A 20,395-nucleotide genomic window follows, 5' to 3' on the forward strand; every position below is an offset into this window, starting at 1 on the left:
GGAGCTGGAATGCAGTCTGTCTCCGGCTTAACCAGCTACTTCCTTAGGGCTAAATACCATCACTCATGCTGTCATCAGTCTCTCTCTCTCTCTCTCTCTCTCTCTCTCTTTCTCTCTCTATCTATCTCCCTCCTCTCCGACAACACCTGGCTAACATCATGGAGCCATCAAACTTCATAACCTTAAGACCACGTCTACCATCCTTCTTCCTGGAGCAGTTGAGACACACGCCTGATATAAGCTCACTTTAAATTCCAAAGGTTAAGAGATTATTTTTTCCGCATAGATACATAATAGTCATCCGTGTCTGTGGGCACACTGAGGTAAGTGAATGAATCGGACAGTATGTAGTGGTCAAACCGTGATGACTGGCATTTCTACTCCCTGCATTAGTCATCTCTCCTCTTCGAGTTTTAGAACCTATCATAAATTGTGTCAGCTGCAGAAACCACTGTGCTGTGGGGACACAAGTCTCAGCTCCTGAGACCCACCTCCCTCCATGCCCCGCCCCTGCCCGTCCTAGTCTTTCCTGGTCACTACGCCGCAGTCTTCCTCTGTGAGATCAGCTTGTTCGGCTTCCATAAATGAATGAGATTGTTGGTTTTTGTCTTGCCTGGCTTATTTTGCTTAACATGAAGCCCTTCAGTTCCATCTGGTTTATCTAACTGATAAGAATTTAATCTTTTTTGTTTGATTGATTGATTTGCTGGTTGGTATTGTTTTGTTGAGACAGAGTCTCATTTACTCCAGGCTGGCCTTGAACTTGCAGCGTAGCCAAGGCTGGTCTTGAAGCCCTCATCTTCCTGCCTCTCCCTCCTGAGTAGAGGAATCACAGACATACACCACGATGCCCAGCTCAGAATTTTGGGTTTTTTAAATTTATTTATTTATCCGTTTTGAGAGAGAGAGGCAGGGAGAGAGAGAGAATGGGTGTGCCAGGACATCAAGCCACTGCAATGAACTCCAGACACACGCACCCCCTTGCGCATCTGGCTTATGTGGGTTCTGGAGAATCGAACCTGGGTACTTTGGCTTCACAAGCAAGCACCTTAACCACTAAGCCATCCCTCCAGCCCCAGAATTTCAATTTTTTAAGTATTTTTATTAATTTATTTATTTTCAAGGAGAAAGAGAGAGAGGAAAGGAGAGGCAGAAAATGAATGAGAATGGGCACACCAGGGCCTCTAGTCACTGCAAACAAAGTCCAGATGAATGTGCCACTTGGTGGATCTGGCTTTACATGGATGAGTACTGGGGAATCAAACCCAGGTCCTCCAACTTTGCAGACAAGCGCCTTAACCACTGAGCCATCTCTCCAGCCCAAGATTTCAATTTTCATAGCTGAGACTATTCTATTGTGTGCATACAGCATATTTTCATTATAGGAGGAGATAGCTAGTTAGCTCTCTAGACCAGTCTCCAGAAAGAGCAACATTTGTACTGTACAGCATCTCAGGCCCTGTGCATCTGTGTTTCTGCCTTCGGAGACTTCCAAGAAGAGACGGTTTTGTGAATTTAATTTATTTACTTGAGAGAGAGAGAAATAGGCAGAGAGAGAGAATGAATGACTGAATATGGGCATGCTAGGGTCTCCTGCCACTGCAAACAAATACCAGACAATGCATCATTGTACATGGGCTTTATGTGGGTACTGGGGAATCAAACCAAGTCATCAGGCTTTGCAAGCAAGCGTCTTTTTAATCACTAAGCCATCTCTTCCTCACAGGATGACTTTTTTGTTGTTGTTTATGTTTGTTTATTTGTCTTGTTTTGTCTTGTGTTCCTGGCAGTGAAGCCAGGTTCTAAGCAAATCTGGGTACCCCTGAGAGCCGAAAAGTGTAAGCTTTTCCATCAAATGACCTCTGCTCTAATCCTCTCATGTCTGTGTCATGCTGGGTAAGTTACCGACTCCCTCTTTTCCCTGGTTCCCTCATTTGGGAAATGGAGCCAACAAAACCCACCACAGCGGTGCTGCTGCAGGCCTGGGAGACGCTGCGCGTGGCCGAGCTTGGCACAGTGCCCCAGGACACCAAGCAAGTCAGCGGTCATGCAAGGGAAGCAGGCCTGCCACGAAGCGTGAAGTACTCCAAAGGCCAGGGGGATAGATGGGACCTCCCAGGAGCTTGCAGCTCACATCATGTCATTACTACCTGCCATGATCCCAGGTTGTTCCTGTCTAGGAGTTCCCAGAAATTTTTCCATTCACCAGTGCAGTCCCGTAGGAGGCAGAGAAACAAGGATACCTCCTTCTCCTCCCCTCAGCTTTTCAAAGGCTCCCAAGGCAAACTTCCAAGTCATTTAATTTGGTGTCCAGTAAACAGCTGAGACGCTCTGGGCACTTCCTGTCACAGCATTCCCCACACTCCATTGATAGGGACAGAGGAAACTGGCTCTCTCTTTCCCTTCTGCCTCTTTGCCATGGCCCCGATGCCCACTGTAATGCCCCACCCCATTCCCAAGCATACCAATACTCATCCCTGGGTCCCACACAGCCGCTTCTGCCTGAAACTGGAGATGAGAAGATAGAACACTCTCTATGACTTCACTTCCTTGCCTCGCTCCCCTGGGATCCGGTCTGTCCCCTCCAAATCTGGGCCCTAACACTTTGTCCAGGCATAGATTTTTAGGTGCCCCCAAGGAAAAGATTCCCACCACTTCCTTTAGAACTCTTTGAATTTGGTGGCCACCACAAGTGAAAATCCCCCAAAGGGTTTGTATGGTTTGGTTCAGAAAGTACAAAAGAGAAAGGAAAGGAAGGATGAGGAAAATTGACCCCTGCGCCATGCGTTCGTTTCTGTCTGTATTTAACTCACATCTCGGTCAGACACGGTTCTCCACGCACCCTCAGTAGTCCGTCCCCGCTCCTCATCTCAGACCACAAACTCTGAGAGGACGAGGAAGGCCAGCATTGACTCATTTTAATCTGTTCCCGTAAGGCTCTATGATGAATGGTAAAACACTGGACGCATGAAAGAGAGAGAGAATATGAGAGGTAAAGCAGACAAAAATACGAAGCAATAGGCTAGAAATCAACTGGTCAAGGGACCCTGCCAGGAACTTGGCTCTGGTGAAGAATTTAGGAAAAGTATACGGTAAAACAACATGTACGCAGGTGGACAGATAAATGGTTTGAATGTCAGACGACCCACGCAGTTTCAAGTCTTTATAACAAGGCTTCCTACTTAGTCCTCAGCGGGTGGAGCATTTGGGGGGGTGGGCCTTGCTGGAGGAGATGTCACTAGGAGTGGGTCTTGGGGTTCTGTAGTCCATCGCGGCTTGCCAGTGCTAGCCCGCTCTCCCGCTTCTCTCTTCCTCCCTGCCTAACTGTGGAGATGTGATGTCTGGCTGCCGGCCACTGCCACGCTTCCCCACCATGATGGAACATCGTCCCCCTTGAAAGAGGAAGCTGCGATAAACCTGTCCTGTCCTTCTGTAAGCCGCTTCAGGTCAGGTGTTTCGGGTCAGCCGCAAGAAAGTGACCTGCATAGATGGATGAATGGATGGATAGACGGACAGACAGATGATAGATAAATGACAGACTGGAAAGATAGGAAATGACAGAAGATAATGATATTAGTGGTAGGTTTTCACTGGGGTTTCAGCCTGAGCATGACAGACTATAGTTTATTTGATTTTCACAACCACCTAACACACACATTATCTCAAGAAATAGAAAATGTTATCCCCAGGACACAGATGAGAGATAGAGACTGAAATGGCTTATGGCTTATCCAAGGTCACCTAACAGGACAACTAAAGCAGGGATTCAAACTCAGACCCCGAGGCATGATGCAGAATATGGCAGCAATGTGCCCATGGAGTCAGATCTCTTGGTTACTGACACTGCCTTGGGACAACGCCCTCCCCTTCCTGACCCTTTCTGTGTCTATGCAAAAAATAAGAAAGCCGGACTAGATGAAGGCCAGGACACTTTTTCTACCTACTCAGAGAGTAAATACTTTAAGTTGTGCAGAACAGATCACCCCTGTGGCAACTACTCAACTGCCATGGTCTTCACAAACAAATGACCTGGCTGTGTTACAATAAAACTTTATTTACAAAAAAACAAATAAAAATGGACAGGGCTGTGCACTAGTAAACTTGATTTACAAAAACAGGCACAAGGCTGGATTTGATCCACGATCTGTAGTTTGCAGGCTCTACACTAGGTGGATGGTCTTCAGGGAGGCTGGTTTTGACATTGCAGAAGTTCACAATCCTGACTTGGGGCAGTGGAACTCAGAGGGGCCAGGGCATTGAAGGGGCAGCTGTGAGAAGCATGTCGTCATAATTTTTAATGATTGTGACCCATGTGGTTAGAATGACTCTTGGCAGTGCTCTGTGTTAGGGTAGCCAGGAGGGCATGAGGGAGAAGGTGTCTTGTTCTCCACATCCAGAGACAGTAGGCCTTTCAGAGTCTATGCACCAGCACCCCTACGCCCTCGCACCCAGGGCTCCCAGACTCCCCCCAAACATGTCGTGTGACTTCCCATGGATGACTTGGCAACGAATCTTCAGCAGCCTGCTGCAGAGGGCCGCCTTGGAACTCGCCCCGCTCACTTGGGAATGCTGTGACCGGATGTTCTGGTTTGGGGGAATCCAAGCTCACCAACAAGTGACGAGCTATCATCGCCACAGATAAAAAGCAATCTTGCACAGAAGGAGCCGAAGACTCCTTGCTCCTGGGGACCTCTGGCATGCTGATTTTGGAGGTAGTAGAAACTCCTCTGGGGTAGCCAGTGTCCCCACCCCTGAAGAAAGGACACGTCCTGCCCCTCCTACCTACAGGGACCCTAGTGCCTCATGGAGCCTATGCCTTGCACCACCCATTCCTTGTTGTTCTGCCTTCATTTATAGGGTGCTGCGTTCCAGTTGTGCCACCTGCAAATCCTGTGACCTCAGTAAGCCACTGAACCTCTCCACACCTCGGTGTCCTCGTCCATAAAAGGGCCACAATAATGGCATCCACCTAGCAGAACTGTTAGATTACGATGAGATAATGGAGGCTGGAGAGATTGCTCAGTGGTTAAGGTGCTTGCCCACAAAGCCTAATGACCAGGGTTTGATTCCCCAGGACCCACACATAAAGCCAGTTGCGCAAAGCGGTGCACGCATCTGAAGTTCATTTGCAGTGGCTGGAGGCCCTGGCATGCCCATTCTCTCTGTATCTCTTCTCTCTACTTCTCTCTCTCTCTCTCTCTTTGCAAATAAAGTTTTTGGTTTTTTGGTTTGGTTTGGTTTTTTGAGGTAGGGTTTCACTAGCTCCAGCTGACCTCAAACTCACAGCGATCCTCCTACCTCTGCCTCCCCAGCGCTGGGATTCAAGGTGTGCGCCACCACGCCCAGTTTAAAGTTATTTTTTTTAAGTAAGTGTTTGTTTTTTTAATGAGATCATGAACTCAAAGCACTTTGGCCCAAGGCCAAGCACTCAGTAAGTACCTCCTCGCTCCTGTTCCACCGGTGTGACCGTTGGCTGGCACTTGGCACCTCACACATGTTACTGCATCCAGTCCTAACCGCAGAGCCAGTGATAATCCTCACCCCACGGGTCAGGAACCTTAGAGCCCAGAGCAGTTATGTGACCAACCCAAGGACACGCAGATCACAAATTATGGAAACAGGACATAGACCCAGGTGGATTGGATGCCAGAGTTCCGGCTTGTAATCACTTTGCTCCCCCAATCCAAGGTCACACTCGCTGTTTTTAAAGGATGGAGCGGGATTATAATGTATCCAAGTCAGCTCTCAACTCCTTGGCAGGCTGAGAACTGCGGGGTGAGGAGGCTGCGCCGAGGAGCGCCAGGGCAGAACCTCCTCCCAGCCACAGCTCCGCTTCCCCTCCCCTCCCTTCCCCCCCCCCCCACCTCTGCTCACTCAGGACCCTGGTCACATTCTGTTTGCTTCTGTAATTTCCTTCTGGCTAACAAGGAGCCTTCTGCTGTACTTTCCTTTTTCTTCTTTCTTTCTTTCTTTTTTAATCTCAGTCTGGTGCAAAGAAAGGGATGCAAGCATCAGAGCCAGACAATAATGCCTTGAATACCTATGACACTTATTCAAACCCTCTCTGAACCTCAGTCTCTTCTGTGTAAAATGGGGCTAGCCCTCACCCACACTGCTGTGAGGACTGAAATAAGTGTACATCGATGTCCCCTGCACAGTGCCTGGCACACAGTAAGCTTTTTCTGAAAAGTGTTCTGTCATCCGTGTTTAGCCAGTGGTGGGTGCGAGGCTGTCGTTTGCCTAGTGAATTCATCGTTGATCCACCCGTGGTGCCCAGCGTGGCATCCTGCACAAGACAGACGCTCGTGTGGTTATCTGGTCAGCTGGCCGAAAGCTGAAGAGCGTTAGGTAGGGAAAACAGTGTGATCCTGACTGAGAGCTCTCCTCCCAGAGATCCTTGAAACTGCCAGCCTCAGTTCCCCCTCTGGTCAGATCCAGTGACAAATTCTCCTAGAGGGCTCACAGCAATGGGAGTTTGCAACATCAGAGGTTCCTGATGGAATAAGATGGACGAGGAAATGAGCCCTCTTCCACGAGCCTCCAGTGACTCAGAGCTCCGGGCTTGGCTTTGCCCCAGGGAGTACCGAGAAAATGAAATATCATCTGGACCCTCGTGACACCTAAACAAACGGTCAAATGCATGGGTCAGAAAATCAGCCACAAGGGTGAAAAGGCATTTCCAGTGAGGGGAGGGGGAGAAAGCAAGAAAATGCCCAGCAGCAAGGCTTCTAGCGGCTCCTACCTCAAGTCTGCTATCAGAGCCAATACTTGCCCGCTGTGCGGAGGGACGTTTCTCATAAACGACAGCGTGCGTGAAGTCTGTAAGGATGCCCGACGTCTCTGTCTGGCTCAGCAACCTCTCCTGCATTCTGACATCTGAATAAAGATGCAAGTTCTCACCTGAGCAACAGGCTATTCTCTTTTGTAATAAAGATAAATCAATGCTGAATCTCAGATTTGCTGCTGCTTCTTCTTTTTTTTTTTTTTCTTTTTTCTTCCTGGCTTTTTGCCACCATTGCCTGAGTTTTCACGTGGCAGCTGCTTGGCTCTGGCTACATAGCCTCTGCAGACCCCGTGGTATACTGCTTGATGCTCAGTAGCTAATGACATGCATGCCCGGGGAAGGGGGAAAATGTGGACTTGGAACTTGTCTTCGCTCTCTCCGCCCCCTCCCCGCCCCCTTCCCCCACCACCTCATGCAAATCACTGGCTGCCTTTAGCTCACCAGTATTCCTCCACCCACATCCCCCAGGAGTTAACAGTTCAGGACTCTGCCATTCTAGCTCTGAAGAAACACCATGTGATGGTTTGAATGTGAATGTATGTGCCCCATGGCCTCAGGTGTTTATTTTTATTTTTATTTATTTGGGAGCAACAGAGAGAAAAAGAGTCAGAGAGAGAGAAAATGGGCACACCAGGGCCTCCAGCCACTGCAAACGAACTCCAGATGCATTTGCCACTTTGTGCATCTGACTTACGTGGATCCTGGGGAATTGAGCCTCGAACCAGTGTCCTTAGGCTTCACAAGCAAGCGCTTAGCTGCTGAGCCATATGTCCAGCCTGCCTCAAGTATTTTTGATTAAGGGTAAGCTTCCTGTTTAAGTCTCCAGCAGCCTGGCTGGAGGAAGTGTCACTGGGGTTAGATACTGGAGTCCAGCCCTAAGGTGTGTTTGGGGGCGGATCTGATTCCAGCCCCACAGGTGTGGAGGGCAGTTTGAGCTCTGGCAGGTCTGCATCTTGCTGGTGTTGGTGCATGTTTGCTGCAGCTGTTTCTCCTTGGATCTGTGGATGCCAGAAGCCACTGATTGCATTTCCCCTGGATTTGTCAGCTGAAATAAACCCCTTCCTCCCATAAACTACATCTGGTTGGATGCTTATCCCAGCAATGTGATGCTAACTACAACACATGAAAATGATGGACGACACCCCACCACTGCCCCCACAGTGGAGGCTGAGGAAGTTGCCTTAGGGACCAGCCTCTGCAGCAAGACCATTAGGACTTCTCAAAAGACCAACTCTGTCTCCAAGTCATGAGTGGCTGTGTGGATGGCTCTCTGTGTCAGGAGAAGCCCCATTCTTTGGGCCAGGGAAAGAAGGTTTAATGGCTACCAATGGCCCTGACCAGCTGTGGCAGCTGGCTGGACCATGCCCTTTGCTGCTACGCCACCATGATGGCACAATGGGTGAGTTAGGGGCCTGAGAGCTCTTGAAGACCCATGCCACCATAAGCTTGGGCATGCCTTGTCTTAAAATCTCTAGGAAGGGATCAGCTGGAGTGGGAGGGGGCCAAAAGAGGGTAATGGGGGTGAATATGATCAAAATATGGTTTATGTGTATGAAAATGTAGAAAAAAATTTAAAAGTTAATCTCTAATCACAATTTAGGTTTAAACACAGTAACTGATTAGTTGAAAAAGGAAAAAGAAAGTTTGTTCAGAGCTGTCTCTGCTCCAGACTTTTTTTAAAAAATTATTTATTTATTTATTTATTTGAGAGCGACAGACACAGAGAGAAAGATAGATAGAGGGAGAGAGAGAGAATGGGCGCGCCAGGGCTTTCAGCCTCTGCAAACGAACTCCAGACGCGTGCGCCCCCTTGTGCATCTGGCTAACGTGGGACCTGGGGAACCGAGCCTCGAACTGGGGTCCTTAGGCTTCACAGGCAAGCGCTTAACCGCTAAGCCATCTCTCCAGCCCTGCTCCAGACTTTTTTGTTTGCTTGTTTGTTTTGTTTTGCGAGGTAGGGTCTCACTCTAGCCCAGGCTAGAAGTGACTATGTAATCTCAGGGTGGCCTCGAACTCATGGTGATTCTCCTACCACTACTTACCGAGTGCTGGGATTGAAGGCGTGCGCCACCATGCCCAGTTTACAGAGGTGTTGTCTTTCAGCTCATCTTGTGAGGGCTGTTGATAGCTACCCACAAGACAGAAAAACAATGAGCAAAAATGACATATTTCTGTTAAGGCCCCTTCCAGGAAAGCCTTTCTTAGATTTGCTTGCTGTCTATTCTACCTTTAAAAATTGTTTCTAATGAATAGAAAAATAAATGTTAAAACCCTTGTCCTCATCTAATATCATTGCTGATACCCTTTTTATTTTAATATTTCTACATATGGAAATGAGTTCTATGTCCTTATGTTTTCAGTTCTCAACATGTATAGAATCTTGTACTTAACATCTCTGCAAAAGGAAGAATGTTAACTCATGTAACCATAAAAATCTGGAGAGAGAGAGAGAGAGAGAGAGAGAGTGAGAGAGAGAGAGATAGACACATGATTTTTATAACCTCAGAGAAATTCCTTGAAATTATGTATTTTGTGCCACTGAGGAGCCTGTGTGTTTAGTGGGAGGAGACTGAGGTGTCAACAGGCTTGGTGGTACATGTCTGTGCCCACAGCATATGGAAGGGTGAGCATCGTGAGTGTGAGAGCTGCCTTGACTACAGGGTGAGTTCTAGGCCAACCTGGGCTACAAGGGAGACCTCTTCTCAAACAAACAAAACTTGGGGTTTGTTTTTGGAGGGATGTTCTTGGTTGTTTTTTGTTTTTTGTTTGTTTTTTTTTTTTTTTTTTTTGAGGTAGGGTCTCACTCTAGTCCAGGATGACTTGGAATTCACTGTGTAGTCTTAGGGTGGCCTTGAACTCATGGTGATCCTCCTACCTCCTGAGTGCTGGGATTAAAGGTATGCACCACCAGGCCTGACAAATAAAACGTTTAATGTGAGATGATAACCTGGCCTCCTCTCTTAAAAGTAAAAGTAGAAAAGAATTAAGAAGCCGCCTTTAGTTTGAGGAACTTACATGCAACTCAGCTTGAGTGACTCCTGCTTTCCTGACCCCTGTGGAAATGTAGTGATTCTCAAGGGCAGGGGTGAGACGCTGGGACACTTGGGGACTAGAAGAAAGGGGTCAGCCTTCACGTTTCAGTCCAGCTGCCACTGCCATTGCTTCGCCACATGTCACTAGCCTATGACTCACTCTCTAGACTACTGTTTTCTCTTGTGTCCATGGAGAGTGGTTATGCCTCTCTCAGAGAACTGTTATGAAGAATGAAAGAAAATAAGTGAGCCAGCCATGGTGCCTCATGTCTATAACCCCAGCCCTTTGGAGGCTGAGCTGGAGCTTGCAGAGTTTGAAGCCAGCCTGAAGAGCACAGACCTCGTTTCAATATATATATATGACAGACAGAAAGGAAAGGAAGAGGGAAGAAGGAGGGATGGAGGGAGGAAGGGATAAAGAAAGGAAGGGAGGGAGGGAGGAAGGAAGAGAGGGGAGGGAAGGGAAGGGAAGCAAAGGGAAGGGAAAGGAAGGGAAGAGGGGAAAGGAAAGGGAAGAGAGAAGCCGTCAGCAGGAGCTTAACAAATGTGAGTTCCTTCCCACAACTGGCAGCTCTGGCCCCAGAATTAACCACTTTGAAAACAGATTCTTGTGTAACATACACTCGGCGCCCTATTTTGCCCTGGAAGAATGGTGTGACCTCGTACATAGTGCTCAGGCTTGAAATAGACCTCACAGTGGGGTTCAACTTGTCGCTCCTCTCCTTGATGACTGTGGTCATGGGCAAGGGTGTTCAGCCTCCCTGTGACTTGGTTTTCCACCCATGAAATAGAAACAAGCATGAGACTAGTTGCTCTCTCAAAGGGTCATGAGAAGGTGTGAAAAAAATGAGTACACTGTCTAGGGCCTAAGTATTAAGTGACTGTTATCATCAGGAGGAGAGGCAAGAGGATTAAGAGTTCAAGGCTAGCCTAGACTACATTGCAAGACCCTGTAAATGAGCTGGCATGAAGCTTTTTTCTTAAATTTAAAAAAAAAAAAATCTGGCCGGGCGTGGTGGCGCACGCCTTTAATCCCAGCACTCGGGAGGCAGAGGTAGGAGGATCGCCGAGAGTTCGAGGCCACCCTGAGACTACATAGTGAATTCCAGGTCAGCCTGAGCCAAAGTGAGACCCTAACTCGAAAAACAAAAAAAAAAAAAAAAAAAAAATCTGTCTTGTACTTAAGAACCTACCACTCACCTACCTCTGGGAGCAGGCTCTATAACTGTGTGTTTATACACAAATATAAGATAGAAAGAAGGGTAGAGAGATGGCTCAGCAGTTAAAGGCATTTGTTGCAAAGTCTGACTGCCTGGGCCAGATTCCACACAAAGCCATGTGGCACATGTGTCTGGAGTTCCTTTGCAAGAGGCTCTGGCGCACTCATATTTGCATTCGTTCTCTCTCTCCATCTCTCTCGCCCTTCTGTCTCTCTCTCTCTCTCTCTCTCCTTTGCAAATAATAAACAAAAGTTTTTTTTAAAAAAAGATAAAACCCAGCAATAAGGGAGATGCCCTAAGTCTCTCCAAATGTTTAACAGTCCATTTCCCCTCACTCTCCCTACCAAATAACTGCCCCCTCCCTCCTTCCCTTCCCTTCCTGACTCAATCAGCACTTCAGAGACATCCCCAGCTCCATCTCAATTTCCAAATGCCCCCACACTCCCACTGTATTTCCCTCTGTTGGCTTAATTTTCTTCCCTAGCATCTGTCGTCAGATGATAGGACTCGATTTTGGCTTATTTCTTGGTTCTGGCCTCTCTGAAACTGGCATGGTACAGCACCTAGGAAGGAACAGGAGTTGATCACTAAAACTGCGCCGAACGAACGGGTGCAGGAATGAATGAAGGACAGAACGAACAAAAAACGAACAAATGAACTGCAGCCAGAGAGGACAGAGAGGTTGCCAAGGAGAAGTAAAAGTCCAGGGGCTGGTCTCAGATGTGACTACAGTTTTCCCTACCCCCCTACCTGACTCTGGGGGATTCTCCTTTTCCTAGGGGGCTGTAGGGGCACACAAGTTGCTCCTCGTCCCATTAAATCCGGGGCCTGATTCCAGGACCCCCCCCCCCCACCCAACACACACACACCCTTCAAGGCAAGCCTCCCTCCTCCACTTTAGAAACTGAAGCGTGAACAGGAGGGACACCGATCCCAGCAGGCCACCTTGGCGATGGATGGGCCGGCATGCCCACGCCCTGGTCCGCCCCCCCCCCCCGCCCCACGCGTGCCCTCCCCGCCCTGGCACAGGTCTGGCCCTGGCAAGGCTGAGCCCGCGGGCGGGCGGCGTCGGGGCTGCGCGCGCCTTGGCTGGACCCGCATTGCCCCCTAGTGCCGCGCGGAGTCAGGGCGCCGGGCTCCCCCGCCTGATGTCACCGGCGAGCAGTCAGCCCAGAGGCGGCTCATTGAAAGCAGACCCTCCTCGGCGCTGGCTGGCCGATCGCGGCCGGCGCTGCGCTCTGCAGACCCGCCGCCGCGGGGCCGGGCACGGCCGGGCGGACGCCCCCCGGGGTCCCCAGATCCCGCGCCCGCGCCCTCCTGCGAGCCCGGGCCCCGGCGCGCCTGCCGTGCACCATTAAACTTGGAGCTGCCGCCTCGTCCCCTGTCTTCTCCTCCACCTCCTCTTCCTCCTCCTCCTCCTCCTCCTCCTCCTCCTCCTCCTCCTCCTCCGGCAGGCGAGCGAGCGGCTCGGTGCAGCCGGGAGACGTGCAGCTGGAGCTGGGCTGCCCGCCCTCCGACCCCCCGGGGGGCTGGTGGAGATGACTTCTGGCCGGGAGAAGACGACCGCCGAGGAGGCAAAGTTTCGGGGCAGCTGAACGGCCTCTGGCCACACACAGCCCTTCCGAGCCCGGTCACCTCCCTCGGCTATGGAGGGCGGACTCTAAAATGAATTCCGATCTGGACATCGGCCACAACACATCAGCACCTGCCCACTGGGGAGACTTGAAAGATGCCAACTTCACTGGCCCCAACCAGACCTCGAGCAACTCCACACTGCCCCAGCTGGACGTCACCAGGGCCATCTCTGTGGGCCTGGTGCTGGGCGCCTTCATCCTCTTTGCCATCGTGGGCAACATCCTCGTCATCTTGTCTGTGGCCTGCAACCGGCACCTGCGGACGCCCACCAACTACTTCATCGTCAACCTGGCCATAGCGGATCTGCTGTTGAGCTTCACCGTCCTGCCCTTCTCCGCCACCCTGGAGGTGCTGGGCTACTGGGTGCTGGGGCGCATCTTCTGTGACATCTGGGCAGCCGTGGACGTCTTGTGCTGCACGGCCTCCATCCTGAGCCTCTGCGCCATCTCCATAGATCGCTACATCGGGGTACGCTACTCTCTGCAGTACCCCACGCTGGTCACCCGGAGGAAGGCCATCTTGGCCCTACTCAGTGTCTGGGTCTTGTCCACCGTCATCTCCATCGGTCCGCTCCTGGGATGGAAGGAGCCAGCGCCCAACGATGACAAGGAATGTGGGGTCACTGAGGAACCCTTCTATGCCCTCTTCTCCTCCCTGGGCTCCTTCTACATCCCTCTGGCCGTCATCCTGGTCATGTACTGCCGTGTCTACATCGTGGCCAAGAGGACAACCAAGAACCTGGAGGCAGGAGTCATGAAGGAGATGTCCAACTCCAAGGAGCTGACCCTGAGAATCCACTCCAAGAACTTTCACGAGGACGCCCTCAGCAGCACCAAGGCCAAGGGCCACAACCCTCGGAGTTCCATAGCGGTCAAACTTTTTAAATTCTCCAGGGAAAAGAAAGCCGCCAAGACCCTGGGCATCGTGGTCGGCATGTTCATCCTGTGTTGGCTTCCCTTCTTCATTGCTCTCCCACTCGGTAAGTTGGGGGACGGGCACAGGGGGAACTATACATCTTTGCCTATCGTGGGCTTCCTGAGAAGCTCACTGCGAAGTTGGTCTGCATGTTTGGTTCTGGATGCAGTCTGCGTTGTGTTTGGAGACCGGCTAATATCATTTGTGCTGAGAGCATTTTGCAGGTCGGGGAACTGGTTAAGAACCAACTGAGGTGTTTGTGAGATGAGCTAAGGTACTAGGTGCTTGAAATAGAAATAAATAAATGGGAGGAGAATCTGGGATGTGGAATGACTCACTCGCCAGCCTCGACTGAATAATTAAAAAGGACACCTGGCTTGGACATCGCGCCCGCGTTATTTCTGTAGTGATGATGTGCCGTCGCAGGCAGCGTCATGCATGCTGCACAGCCAGTAGTGTGTAGTTACTGCAGACGCGCACCGGGGAAGCCGAGAGGCTGCCCATACTCGGAAGGCAGCGTTCATTCAGCATTTCCAGGGCACTTGCAGGGGAACCACGCTTCTCAGGGCTTTGCAGGGACCGCAGTCTCCTCCTCCCTCGCTGCTGGCTGGCTATCCCCCAGCGCACTGCCTTCATTACCAGTTAATAAGGGCATTTTACAGCCACAGAGCCCCGAAGGGCCTTTGAGTTATCTAAAGCTTGAGGTTTCAAAGAGAAGATGACAGAGAGAGTCACGCATTCTCAGTTTGTGTTCCCCCCAACACCCCCCACAATGCTCTCAACTCTGATGACTTATGGAATGCTCAGAATTTAATTAGAGCTGACCCTCACCTTTAGCTGCAAGATACCACCCCATCCAGGCAAGATGGAATTCACTGCCTCCCTCCCCAGCCTCGCAAATATGCCTCTTATTTGGTTGAGGGCTCCCAGTGACTGAATTGTTTCAAAAGGCTACCTGATTTCTTCTAAGAGGGAAGCCCAGGTCTGGGTAGGAAGTGCACCTAGAGGAAGGTGCTGTGGCATCTGTGACGTGCTGTTCACGTGGCTGGGAAGTCCTTGTCCCTTCTCTAGGGCACTGGTCTGCTTTGTGTCTTCTCCACTCCCTGGGGAGAACTGCAGAAGATGAATGGAGGAGGTGATCAGGACACAGTCGGGGCACCACGGTGCTGGAAGAGGTGGCAGCTACCGCATGCCACAGACCTCGTGCCTGTGGTCATGCCACCAGGGTCTCAGGGATCACAACTAAAACTCAGAAATCACACTGCTTCCAAGAGGAATGGGTGAATGGAAAGGAAGCAAACTGGTATCAAGATGTACATTTAAAAAAAGAAAAAGAAAATAGGAACGAAACGAGACTGTTGAACTCACTCCCCGTGTGCTTCCTCCAGAGGCAGGCTTGCAGGCGTTGCCTGTCAGAGGTATTTCTCACTGGTGTTGAGTAGACACGGCTTGAAGTCCTAGCGTAAGCATGACCCCATCCCACTGCAGAGCATCTCACGTCTCTCTCCCAAGGTGTCGGGGGTTCCCGTGCAGGCTTGTTTGGCTAATGATGGGTGCTGGTTCGCACCACCTGGGCCATTGCAGAGATCATAATGGCTCCATGGAAGTGTGACTTGGGCTCCTTTACTAGCCACATGACCTTGGGCTAACTATTGCTCCTGTATGGGCCTCAGTTTCTTCACCTACAAAATAGGACCGATTAGGATTTGCCCTTAGGACTTTGCACTAATACACAAGACTTAATGCAGAATCTGCTATACGGCAATGCTCATTGAAAGTCAGCTGTCAGTGCTCCAAACTCATCCCCAACCTCCCCCTTGGCTGTGACAGAGTGCTTCCTGTAGTATACACTTGGCAATGCTACATCTGTCGCCAAACACTCTGAAGAGAGATGGGTCTTTCTCTTTCTTTCTTCCTGGCTCTTCCTCCAGCCTATGGGGGCTGTGACCAGAACATTCTTAAGAAGAAAAGGGCCCCAGCAGGGTAGAGAAAAGACCAGAGGTGCAGCCTTGGCTCTAGGGCTCGGGGAAATAGCCCATTGAAAATGAAAAGACTATTGCTCAGGTGGTCCGGAGCTCCAAAGGTCTCCTTTGGACCTGACCATCAGCTAGCTCTGTGACCCTATATTTGTTGCTTCCGGTTTCCTGGGCTTCAGGTGTCATGTTGGGGGAACAAAAGGATAGGACGAGATCAAGAGGTTCTGGTTCACACTGGCCAACTGGCAGAGGACCTGAGGTGCTAACTTAAACGGATCCCAGGAATCTCTATGTTTACTCAGTCCCCAGGGGATCCTGAAGAGATGGCCCACATGCCCGGCTTTGGGAGTCACTGGCCAGGGCATCCCTCAGCCCCGCTTTAAAACCCGACATCCTTAAATGCTGCAAAGCTTAGACCTTCCTCAGCCACCCATGGCGTGGGACCATGTAGCTTCTCTCAGGCCCATCAGGCTGCAGCCGTTAGTGTCTTCTCACACTGTAAGCACTGCTCCTCTCCTTCCTGCTCATGTCTGCTGAGAAACCCTGCCACCCCACCTTGCAGGCGCTCACCTTCCATATAGTAAGAAGCGAGAGGTCCTCACCTCCAATGTTCTTTTTAAACATATATTTGAGAGAAGAAAGAAGGAGAGAGAGAGAGAGAGAGAGAGGAACAGACACAGAGAGAATGCCATACCAGGGCCTCCAGCCACTGCAAATGAACTCCAGACACATGTGCCATTTTGCGCATCTAGCTTATGTGGGTACTGGGGAATTGAACTTGCATCCTTAGGCTTCACAGGCAAGCGTCTTAACTGCTAATCCATCCCTCCAGCCCACCTCTGATGTTCTTGAAACTTTCTTCTCATCCCCTGACCGTGAAGACTCTCTGATTACCCTTACCATAAGTTCTAGAGGCCCTCAGATGTATGTCCCTGAGCTAGACCTGGCCACATCCTTTTTCCTTGGAAACTTAACAGGTGAGATGAGCAATGTAGACTCCTGACCCTGCAGTTGGGATGGACTCCAACAGATCACCAAGAATGCTTTCTTGTTTGTTCATTATTTTTTTATTTATTTGAGAGCGACAGACAGAGATAGAAAGGCACAGAGAGAGAGAGAGAGAGTGGTGAGAGAATGGGTGCATCAGGGCCTCTAGCCACTGCAAAATGAACTCCAGATGCATGCACCCCCTTGTGCATCTGGCTAATGCAGGTCCTGAGGAATCAAGCCTTGAACCAGTGTCCTTAGGCTTCACAGGCAAGAGCTTAACCATTAAGCCATTTCTCCAGCCTAAGAATGCTTTCTTAATAATTAAGGAGTCGGTCGTGGTGGCACACGCCTTTAATCCCAGCACGCAGGAGGTAGAGGTAGGAGGATCACTGTTGAGTTCAAGGCCACCCTGAGTCTCCATAATGAATTCCAGGTCAGCCTGGGCTAGAGTGAGACCCTACTTCACAAAAACAAAACAAAACAAAATGGGGGCTGGAGAGATGGCTCAGTGGTTAAGACCTTGCCTGCAAAGACTAACAACCCAAGTTCAATTCTCCAGTACCCATGTAAAGCCAGATGCACAATATGGTGCATGCATCTCGAGCTCATTTTCATTGGCTAGAGGTCCTGGTATTCCCATTCTCCCCACCTCTCCCTCTCTCTCTCTCTCTCTCTCTCTCTCTCTGTCACTCTCTGTCTTCTCTTTCTCTCTGCATGCAAATAAATAATTAAAATATTTTTAAATAATAATAGTAATAATTGGGCTAGAGAGATGGCTTAGAGGTTAAGGTAACTGCCTGCAAAGTCTAAGGACCCATGTTCTATTCTTCAGATCCCACATAAGCCAGACGCACAAGGTGATGCAAGTGTAAAAGGGCACACATGCACACAAAGTGGCACATGCCTCTGGAGTTCAATTACCGTGGCTGGAGGCCCTGGTGTACCAATTCTCTCTCTCTCTCATTAAAAAAAAAGGCCAGTGTGTTGGGCTTGCCTCAAAAATGACAATAATGAACAAGAAAATCCCTAGAAAATGGAGGTGCAGCTTCCTTCATCCTCTGAGTTAAAATAGCATCCAATAGCTGGGGATGTGTTTCAACAGGAATAACACTTGCTACACAGGTCTGAAGACACAAAGTTTAGCTCCCCAGAACCCACATAAAGGCTTGTGCATAGCATCGGTAATCCCAGAGCACCTACAATGAGATGAGAGGCAGACACAGGAGAATCATCCAGAAGCCTGCAGGCCAGCTAGCCTGTATACAAGACAGATCCTGGCACAGGCTGGAAGCAAGGCAAGGATGGATGCTTGAGGTTGTCCCTGGCCTCCACACGCATGCTGTGGTACGCGTGCCTACGTTCACCCCGCGAATGCACACAGTGACACCCAAGTAGAAGCGGCGTGCTGGGCAACACTAGCTCCGTGGGGATCCGAGGACGGTTCCAGATCCTAAGTTTTCCACAAATCGCTCTTCACTCAGAAGGGACAAAAGCAGACCCAGGCAGGACTGTGTTTGGCAGGAAGGGACTTGCAGGTGGGAGGAACTTCTAGTTGAAGCTAGACTTGCAGGTGCCTGGATGGCATGACATTTCCATAGCTGTGTTTATTCTCTCCATAGGAGAGAAGGGTTGGGATTCTTTCTGGGAGGAGGGAAAATAGCCATGGCCCCCTAAAAGATCCTGCTGGGGAGTGGGGGGGGTCACTTGTTTTCCTTCCTCCCTTGTTTTTATTGCAGGAGCAAGGATTGGTTACCTGTGGAGCAGTCTCCTGCTGGGCCCTCCCCACCTGTGCCCTGCTCCCCCTGCTCCGCACCTCGCACCCCCAGCACCCCCGCCTGTGACCTCAGACCAAGTTGGATCAGGGACTGGTGCTCCCTTGCTCAGGAGCGGGAATGGGCTCCGGCAAACAAGGACCTCTTTCTTTGGCCCCTGGCATTGGGCCAGATGAAGACAGGGAATGGTTAGAATTGAACATAGCAGGATCTCTACCCTATGCCGCTCACAGGATGTCCAAGAGAACCTCCAGCTGCCTGACAGGAGCGTTAAGGCCCAGTCCCTCCAGCTAAGGGGCAGCCTGGGCAGGGCTGCAGGAGTGGCCCCGATGGTGGAGGGGTTGCATTTCAGGATTGGGGTGAAGGGTTCATTGAAGGAGGTTGTAGGAAGCCAGCTAGCAGCTGGACTAAGTGAGTTGTTTAGAAAACACTGGAACCTTGCCTTGCTTCAAATCTTTCTTCCTTCTTTTAAAATGCTGAAAGGCACCAGGAAGCCATTATTGAACTAGCCGCTCTCCCCTCCAAACAAATGAAGGTCGATTTCAAAGAAGAGTCCTGCTCTCTGTAGCACTGAAGCAAACAGAAATCCCTCCCTGTGGATGTTGACTCCCATTCAAAGGGGAGGGGCCGCCCCCATACACAAGCTCGTGGGAGAGTGAGGGTCTCAGGATTGGCTCAGGACAGAGCCACCCTCATAACCATGCTCTAGCTAGGTTGCAAGGATGTGAGTTGCCCACAGGGAAAGCAGTTGTTTTAAGTAGATGGTGAGGAAGAAGTGTGTTTACAAACAGGAAAGCCTTCCTGGAAGAGGGAAGTCTTACCGAGGTAAAAATATGTATTTGGCCACTTACTCATTTAATACTTAACAAAGGTTTCCTAACACACCTACTACGTGTTAAATTCTGCGCTACGCACTGCAGTGTTGAACTAAAACTAACCACAGCCCCTGTGTACATAACCAATATATAATTATCAGCTCCATACCATGTGCCAGACAGCCTGCTGGGCCTCCTACAGATGTTGGTCCCCACAGAGCTGACCGAGCTCCTACTTTATAAGTGAATATACAAAAGCTCAGCAAGACTGGAGCCTTTCCCAAAGTCACAGGTCACGCCACAAGTAAGGACTGAATCCAGATCTCAAAGAACAGGCCACACCTATTCCACTGCATGCCAGAGATGGCTGCCTTGTTCTGTTCTCTGACAGCAACCTGCTGCCACAGCCAGTGTTCTCCAGGAAAGTCCAGGCCACCCTGCCAGCCTAGTTAGGGTGCTCCCATCGCAAAGCGCTGAAGAAAAGACCAAACTGAAGCTCGGTCAGAGCAGACCACCCACATTCAAGCTGAGGGCTAAACTCTCTCCAAGACCCCTGGGTTGTGTCTGCTAAGGGACTCTAGGGAGTGGATGCGCCCTGTCAACCCGTCAGCCCGCCAGAGGGAAAAAGTAGTAGAGACCTTGCCTTTCTTCTAGGGGCATGGTCCCCATCTTTAATCACGCAGCCATTCACTGAGTCAGTGTGGATTTGCTGAATGGATGCTGCGTCTAAGCGCTTTACTGGAGAAACAACAGTGAGCAAAATAGTTGAATTTTTCAGGCATGGTGGCGCACGCCTTTAATCCCAGCACTTGGGCGGCAGAGGTAGGAGGATCACCGTGAGTTCGAGGCCACCCTGAGGTTACATAGTGAATTCCAGGTCAGCCTAGGCTAGCCTACCTCAAAAAAAAAAAAAGGTCTTTAAACCAGGCTTGGGTGCTTCACACCTTTAAGTCTAGCACTAGGGAGGCTGAGGTAGGAGAATCACTATAAATTCAAGGTCAGTCTGTGCTATAGAGTTATTTCCTACCTCAAAAGCAAAAAATAAATAAATTGAATTCCCTGGAACTTACCTCTAGTAGGGAACACAGGCATTTTGAAAAACATGCAAACATGAATGTAAAATGTGATTAGTGACTTAAAGAGATGAGATGCTTTTAGGATTTTTATATTGGGATTGCTATAACACAATGTCCTGAGAAAGTACCAATTAGGCAGAATGCTGAACAGTTGAGAGGAGCTAATTCAGTGGTGGTGGT

General features: G+C 50.0%; 1 protein-coding gene across 1 annotated transcript in view; it reads left to right on the forward strand.

Annotated features, from left to right (window-relative positions):
- Nucleotides 1-12,390: 12,390 nt before the first annotated feature.
- Adra1b (adrenoceptor alpha 1B) overlaps nt 12,391-20,395 on the forward strand; it is an 80,022-nt gene continuing 72,017 nt past the window's right edge. Inside the window, exon 1 of the mRNA XM_045152847.1 lies at nt 12,391-13,650. Within this exon, the coding sequence (XP_045008782.1) occupies nt 12,702-13,650 (949 nt within the window). The 5' untranslated portion in view covers nt 12,391-12,701. The remainder of the gene's footprint in view (nt 13,651-20,395) is intronic.

Source organism: Jaculus jaculus, chromosome 6 (genome assembly GCF_020740685.1).
Source record: "Jaculus jaculus isolate mJacJac1 chromosome 6, mJacJac1.mat.Y.cur, whole genome shotgun sequence".
Classification (NCBI taxonomy): domain Eukaryota; kingdom Metazoa; phylum Chordata; class Mammalia; order Rodentia; family Dipodidae; genus Jaculus; species Jaculus jaculus.